General features: G+C 33.4%; 1 protein-coding gene across 1 annotated transcript; it reads left to right on the top strand.

Annotated features, from left to right (window-relative positions):
* Nucleotides 1-500: 500 nt before the first annotated feature.
* Nucleotides 501-6,334, top strand: LOC110817152 (ARM repeat superfamily protein). Its single transcript, XM_022045575.2, has 15 exons — nt 501-1,000; nt 1,274-1,450; nt 1,540-1,664; nt 1,747-1,885; nt 2,171-2,320; nt 2,393-2,446; nt 3,153-3,248; nt 3,326-3,385; nt 3,531-3,605; nt 3,692-3,745; nt 4,147-4,248; nt 4,334-5,047; nt 5,166-5,264; nt 5,690-5,797; nt 6,007-6,334. The coding sequence occupies exons 1-15, from the start codon at nt 599-601 to the stop codon at nt 6,154-6,156; spliced, it is 2,505 nt and encodes an 834-aa protein (XP_021901267.1). The 5' UTR covers nt 501-598; the 3' UTR covers nt 6,157-6,334.
* The last annotated feature ends 1,848 nt before the right edge of the window (nt 6,335-8,182 follow it).

Here is an 8,182-nt window from a genome sequence, read left to right as displayed (position 1 = left end):
AAAAATAATTTTAAATTTAATATAATAATATTTAATTATAATGATTTGTTTTTAATATATAAATAATATTATTTTTATTGAAATTAAATTAATATTATAATATAAATAATAATTATTTATTTTATTAAATATAAAATTTTAATTTAATTATATTTAATAATTATTTATTTAAATATAAATATAATTATATTAATAAATAATTTATTTTTTTATTAATATATATATTTAATATTATTTAATATTATTGAGTAAATTAATAATTTAATTAAAAATATAATTATATTATCTTATTATTTAAATAAAAATATTATATTAATATATTATTTTAAATATAAATTTTTTTTATCATTTTAATTTTACGTTATTATTATTTAGTTATTATTATTATTATATATTAATTAATCATTATTAAAATTTATTTTCTGTCGTGTCCTCCAAGTCCCGTTCAGTTCGATTGGACTCCGTTTAAAGCAAGAACAGCTTGGTTTCAGTTTTGGAAAATATAATTGTATTTTAGTATTTTTTATTTAAAAAATTTGAGCAAACAAGTTATCTAGGGTTTTCTAAGGATTTATCTGCCACTATACTGCCACCGAGAATGGCTACGAGCGGAATTCGGCCGGAGTCTCTATCGGCCGCAGGCCGTTTATCCGAGAAGCTGAGTTTACCGTCTCTACAGTCAAAGATGAAGTGCGACCCCGAAGGCTATTTGTCGGAGCTCAACCTCCTCTACGGCCAATTCAAGACAGGACTCGATCTTTTCCAGCAGCAAGCCGCTCTCAGCTTTTCTTCTGTCAGTGGCATAGGCGCTGACCCAACTGTCTCCAAGGACCTCGGCGACCGTTCCATGTTTCTTGCCCATGTCGCCCCTTTTTACCCCAATCAACTCGCGCATTTCCCGCTTCAACTTGCCGACTTTCTCCGCAGTTCCGCCCGTACAATGCCATCTGGGCTCCGCTATCACGTCTTGCAAGCTCTCATTCTTCTCATCAATCGAAAGGTATTGTATTTGTATAATATAAATTGAAAGTTTACAGCTTTGCGTTGTTTAGTTGCTTGCAGATTTCTTGCTTGAATACTGACTGCAAAAAAATGAATTGGTAATCATAATAAACAGGAGCTCCTGAGAATTTTGAGTTTTGCTGAATTAGGTTTGATTCTGTAATTAAGTAGTGATATCAAAGATGAAGATTTCTCCCTATTTTTGACCAGTTACTAAGTGGAAAGTTTTTTGTCACTATATTAATGTTTTACCCGAATGTTTGTGTGCTAGATTATCGGTATACAGGAAACTCTATCCTTGTTCTTGGAGATTCAGACTCTAGGAGATAGGAATACGAGGAAATTGGCATTTTCGCATGTTATTCATAACATTCGGCGGATGAATCAAAAGCACAGGAACGAGGCTAAGAACCGGGCACTTCAGAATGTCTTATTTACGATGCTACAGGTTCTAAAGGCTCACATATTTATGACTATTTTGTTTATGATTTTGTTTTCCGTACTTTTAATCGATATTGCTTTCTTATGCATTTGTAGGAAGAGGATGAAGGAAGAGCTAAGAGATCACTTGTTACATTGTGTGAGTTACATAGGAGAAAGGTGTGGGTTGATGATAGAACAGCAAATGCTATTTGTACAGCTTGTTTTCATTCGTCATCAAGGTATGTAATCTTTTGGGTGTTCGATGTGTCAGTTCTGCTCATCAGCTTATTGAAGTCCTTTTAAGCACGTTTAGCTCCTCAGGATCATGATTTCTGCTCTAGCGTTTCTTCTTGATTATGAAAAGATTGAGGATATTGATGAGAGTGATGCTTCAAGTAGCGACGATGAAATGACACCTCAAGCACCACAAGTTGCCATAAGCAAGGAGGCAGTTTATAAGGTCCATTGTATTCTATAACTTGATATCTTTCAAATCTTTTCGACTCTCATTTTGCTGAATGAAACAAAAGGAAGGCTTCCGTATTGTTGTGGATATGATCCTTCTTAGGCTCAGATGCTCTTAAGAACAGCTGCATTTAAACTTATGAATTCATAGAACTATCTGATATATTCAGTTCTGAACGTCTTTTGTGCAAGTTTTTGGAAGTAGTTCTGCTCCTAGTTTCAAATAATTTGTGGATGCATATGTTTGATTTACGTATTTGTATTTTCTCATGAATTTTAGGCAAATCATAAGGGTACAGCTGCTAGCAAGAAAAAAAAGAAAGCAAAACTGCAGCGTGCCATTCGTAGCATGAAAAGACAACAACGTCTGTCAACAGAAAAGCAAAATGCAAGCCATTACTCTCCTCTAAACCATCTAAAAGATCCACAGGTATGTTAATTTTTTGTTTTACTTAAGAAGTACTTGCTGTATCTTCTCTGTTGAAATATCAGTTCTTTACAGGGATTTGCTGAGAAGCTATTTTCTCGTCTCCAAACATGCAATGAACGTTTTGAGGTGAATATTCCATGTTATTTTTTTTATTAAGACAAATCTATGGGTATTGTCTCAAATATAGTGTCTTATAGTTTTTTTTTTTAAATAAAAAATATAGTGTCTTATGGTAAATTGATTGTTGTGCTTGTTCTTTTCTTTCCTGCCAATCTAAGTTCTCTTGGCAAGAAAATTGTTAGATATCTTGGGGTATTAAAGCTAGGGGATTATATCTACAGTTATTTGATATCTTAGGGTATTGAGGCTAGGGAATTACACTTACAGTAGTACCCAGATTTCTTTTTTTTTTTTTTAAAATAAGTAGTACCCAGATTTCTGGGTTAAACATAAGGAAAAGGAGTTAAGAGTATCTTCTATAAGGAGAGAGTTACAAGGAAAAAGTTGATTCAACCTGCTTTTCTGAAAATATTTATGGCCACACTATATGTTTTGGAATATAAGCTAAACTTTTTTCAATATCTTCTCTATCCTATTAATCTTTCTGCATAAGGGTCTTCCTACATGTTATGTTGTGGGTCAATACCAACAACTTCGACACAAAAAAAAGAACTGACTTTAATTATATATATTCTAACATATTCATATCATTTTCCCTTTTTGAAAAGGTTCAGATACAGAAGATTATCCTGTAATAAAGCAAGTTTTAAGTCATTTCCTATTAATCAGTTCTGATGACTGTATAACTTACTTTGACTTTGTTAACTTTCAGGTTAAAATGATGATGTTGAAAGTGATTGCTCGAACAGTTGGTCTGCACCGTTTGATATTACTAAAGTTTTTTCCTTTTCTTCAGAAATATGTTCAGGTATAGTATTTGACAATTACCTTGAAGTTGTCTTTTATTCCTTCTTGAAAGTTGACTAAATTTGTCCCAATATGCAGCCCCATCAACGAGATATAACAAATTTATTAGCAGCAGCAGTTCAGACCTGTCATGATATGGTATATAGACTTCACTTCCAGCATCTGGATTTCAAGCTATAGTTTTTTCTTTTCGGCATTGTTCAAGTATCCAAATTTTAATATTGTTCTCTAATTTTAATTCTATAATTCTTCTCTTTCTAATTCAAGCATTCTTTTTGAACAGGTGCCTCCTGATGCAGTTGAGCCATTATTCAAACAAATAGTGAATCAATTTGTACATGATCGTTCACGTACAGAGGTTTTGCTACTGAGCTTTGTTAGACTAATAATGTGTATTTATCACCAGTGAATTTATTTTTAAATATTTTTATTTTTACTTGCCAGGCCATTGCAGTTGGGCTGAATGTGATAAGGGAAATATGCATGCGCATGCCTTTGGTAACTATCTAATTTTATGTGCTTTTTGTTCCGATCTGTTCACTAACTTGATGATTTGAAATATGCATCTTCTAACCTGACTTTTTTTCTTTTTTGAGAATCTTGTAATATCATTATGTAAAAAAAATGCTATTTCAAAGAAATATGGGGAAGCAAACTGGGTGGTATCTCATGAACCACATAATGACCATTCTTAACAGATAACTCTAGCCAAGGTGTGAGCAACGACATTACAATATCTAGGAATCCAAAAGGATGCAAAAACAATGAAAAACTGTCTTGAAAAATGAACATCCTCTAATAGCAAATTAAATTCAGAACTCGAAAGGGAAAGTAGAAAAAAGATGCTTATAAACATTCTGCATTTATGTTAAGATTAATAATTTGTTTATGGCTTCTAGTTGATGACAGAAGATCTATTGCAAGATCTTGTTTTATACAAGAAATCACACGAGAAGGCAGTGTCAGCCGCAGCTCGGTCACTTATTGTCTTGTTTAGAGAGGTAGAAAACAGACTTTTTATGATTGCCTTTACATCCTTATCTTGCTGCTCAATCTCAAAAGAGCAATTTTGTTCTTTGCTTTCAGGTCTGCCCTTCTCTTCTGGTTAAAAAAGATCGTGGACGGCCTTCTGACCCAAAAGCAAGGCCAAGAGCATTTGGAGAAGCCAATGTCTGTAGTAGTGTTCCCGATGTTGATTTATTACAGCACAGTGGTGAAGATGAAGATGAATATGAAGATGAAAACGAGAATAATGAAGGTGGGGATGGCGATGCTGATGAATCCAGTGGCACTGACATTGATCAAGACGGTGATGAAAATTTTGCTACCAAAGATGAAGAAAACTGGGTATACAGTGATGGTACTGGAAGTGAGGATGATGATGAAGATAATGCCCTAGATGATGATTCCATAAGTGAAAATAGCATCAATGAAGATGACAGTGATGTTAGTGGTGATAATGTTAATGAGGAAATGGAGGATGGGAAATCTGAGATGGAGGAAGATGATGAGGAGGGGGATGAAGAGAATGAGGCAGTAGAGGCTGAGATGGAGGGCCAAGAAGAAGCGAACAGTTCTGATGAAATAAATGACAATGGAAGTAGGGATGATGGGCTTGCTGCAAAGCAATCTAAATCAAAAAAGAGGAAGGTCTCTGATTTTAGTGAGCAACTTCTGACTGCAGAGGCAAGTCTGCAGGCTCTCAAGAGATTGGCAAAAGCAAAGATGGGGCGTCCATCTTCAGACTTAACTGATGGAATTCTTTCTAACGAGGACTTCCAGAGGATTAAGGAATTAAAGGTGTGTTGAGAAGACTATCTGTTTCTAGGGGAAACTTGTTTCCCAATAACCAATACTTCATGGTCACATCTTGGCATATAAAAGATGTCTCACTTTCTCCTTCATGATGTATTGCCAGGCAAAGAAGGAAGCAAGGTTTGCTTTGGCTCAGCAAGGATTTAAAGTTCCAAGTTCAGATCAATTGAGTTCCAAACGTGTTGATCCTACGAAGCTTGAGGTAAGCCTTCTTTATCTTTGCTGATTATGATTCCCATTTTTAATTTTGCTTGTGTGTTGATGTTATTGAAAAAGGACAAAACTGAATACCTTATGTTGGAACGTGGCTGATGGAGAAAAACTTTTTTTTTTTATTATCTTACAAAAAGGATTCCTTTTGGATTGATTTATAGGAAAAACATTGATAGGACAAAACTCAGTTGGAATAGTTAAGCTATGTTAGGTTCATGAATAAATTGGGAGCGAATTGTCATACCTGCGGATATGAAGATATTTTATGTGCATGTACTATGATTTAATGGCCATTTTTCTCTCATATCTACAAGTTCCTTTTTTCTTTGATCCAAGGTTTCTCTTTAATTTCTTTGCTCCTTGGAAAGGATATTTGCTTCTTAAGTTTCATAAAATCCTTGTGTGTCTGTTCAGGCTCATATTAGGCATAAGCTAAGCAAGGAGGAAAGACTGGCATTAGTGAGAGCAGGTAGGGAGGATAGAGGGAAGTACCAGGCTCGGACTGCAATAAAACAGAAGAAGGTATGGTGCCAAAAGCAAACAATTTTGTCTATGGGTTTAAGTTTATATTTCCTAATGCATATATGGATTGCATTTCTCCGATTTAAGATTTACAGAAAGTATGGTTGCAATGCTTCTAAGACCAAACCTTGATATGTTGGGTAATAAATCATAACATGTTGAGGTGCTAACTTATTTTCAATATATGTACATATTTACCACAAATACAGACTGGTGGTTTAAGCAATCGTCAAAAGGAACATAAGAAGCTCATGCCACTTGCTGCAAAGAAAGCCAAGGTTGCAAGATCGCGGCAAGAGAAAGGTAAAAAACAGCGGCGCGGTGGAAAACAGTTTAGAGGGAAGAAAGCATGGAAATGATCGAGGCTTATGTGCTGAAATTAGTCTTTTTACTTTTGTTCTTTGTCGGCTGAAATTTTGTTCCCCTGCTTACAGAAACATGATTAAATAGTTTGGTTGTTTTATAACCGAAAAAAACATGATAGCGTTTATTCACTCTGGTTTCAATGGAAGGTTTGCTCTGCAGATTAAAGTTTTACCTGATCTGAACACAGCGAACTGCCAACTCTTATTCAAGTTTATTAAAGCAATTAATAGTTTTGTAATCAAAGCAATGAATTAAGTACATAAATTGACTGATCATTAAATGATTAAACCAGTCTTAAGGTTTTTGGAGTTGGGTGACATGGATGTCATTCTTTAGTAAAATATATTACTTACAGAAACACTAAACTCAATAATGAAATATTTATTTACGTGTTAAAGCACTCAACTCGTACCTCTGATAAAGTCTTTATGCCCTTTTCTTGCTCTTAAAAAGAGATACCAAATTAAACTTTGAAAAGCAAAAAAAATTAATTAATTAATTAATTAAATAATAAGAGTTTTTTTTTTTTTTAAATAATTTAACGAGGTAAAACCCATTAATTTTTATTTTGGATCTATTATTTAAAATTCAAGAACACAAGTCAATTTAAGGCATGTGTTAAATGAAAAGTCATTAATTTTGAAATATACGATTTCAATGTCTTTTCACTACTATAAATCAATTTGGTGCAAAATGAAAAGTAAAAGTTACTTTATCCAAATATAAAAATCAAAAAATTAAATCGACTTTAAATTATTTAGTATCTCAACAAAAAAAAAAAAAAAAGAAAGAAAAAAAAAAGAAGAAACATAAATTGAAAAATGATTTTATTAGCAAAACAAAGAACAAGATAGAGTTTACTCCAAACTTGAAATGAAAAATATTTTACCAAATAAAAGTGTAAATCAGAAATACACAATTGTGGTTATAAATGGATAACGTTTATTTACAATCTTGGATAAATAAATGCAATTTGTCTGCAATTTATGGAGTTTTAATTACTCTAGTCACCACCATAATTTTGTCTTGAATTAAATGCTACCACTACCAAACATTCCAGTCAATATTCAGTATTTCGGTTATTTGACGATTCTGATGCAATTACAAACATTCTAAAAGCTTAAATTTTTTTACATAAAAAGTGTACCACTAAGGTTTTACAGGTGAAGCTATTTTGACTGTGAAAATAAATTTTTTTAAACAAGTCTTTGGAAAATGTGTCTTACATGTTATATATATATAGACTAATGCAATAAATAACATTGAGAAAATTTAACCAAGTATCCTTATAGATATATTTTGGAGAGAATTGAAACTCTAGTTTCTTATAAAAATATACTTTTCTACGTGATCTTTAAATTTTTACTTTTCTAATGTTCAAAAATAAATAGATAAAGTTGTCTTTATCAAATTTTCACCACAACCCCTTTGGACTCGAAACCAGGCCATGTTGATGAGTATTACACACACACACGCACACACACATACATGCGTGCGTGTGTACCTATAGGATAAGAAAAGACACGAAAAAATATGGAGCCAGGGAGGGAAGCAACGAAGAGGGACAAGTGTTAAAATCCAGGAGATGGAGTGATTAAGAGAACAAAGTCAGAGATATTAAAAGCCAAAATAAAAGACGTCACAGTTTTTTTTAAAAAAATGGAACTGTTTGCGGCTGGTGCAATTATAAATTTTTTAAAAAATAATTATCTTAACGGAATGATTACTTAAGTAGTGGCATGCAAAACTTCTGGCAATCAATGCAGCCGATTGAGACTAATGCGGCTAGGACCAAACTTGAACTGTTCCGGTCAAAAGTCACTTACCGGCTATATGTCCTTGATGTTAGTCATGAGTCACTTAATGCAGCCGATTGAGACCAATGCGGCTAGGACCAAACTTGAACTGTTCGGGTCAAAAGTCACTTAGGCTATGTCCTTGATGTTAGTCACGAGTCGCAAGTCGTCACATGTGCAGTGCTTGGTCACGACTAGAGGTAATTTTCTCATGATGAGTCCA

The sequence above is a fragment of the Carica papaya genome, chromosome 8, assembly GCF_054855325.1.
Source record: "Carica papaya isolate Zhongbai chromosome 8, ASM5485532v1, whole genome shotgun sequence".
NCBI classification, from domain to species: Eukaryota; Viridiplantae; Streptophyta; class Magnoliopsida; order Brassicales; family Caricaceae; genus Carica; species Carica papaya.
Note: the sequence above shows the minus strand (reverse complement) of the source record. Positions and strands in the feature narration are given on the sequence as shown.

Bases quoted from the DNA above. Each gene is read 5' to 3' on its own strand.
- LOC110817152 (XM_022045575.2), top strand. From the start codon at position 599: ATGGCTACGAGCGGAATTCGGCCGGAGTCTCTATCGGCCGCAGGCCGT. The intron at 2,321-2,392 runs GTATGTTAATTT...AGTTCTTTACAG, and splicing joins ACCATCTAAAAGATCCACAG to GGATTTGCTGAGAAGCTATT. The intron at 5,048-5,165 runs GTGTGTTGAGAA...ATGTATTGCCAG, and splicing joins AGAGGATTAAGGAATTAAAG to GCAAAGAAGGAAGCAAGGTT.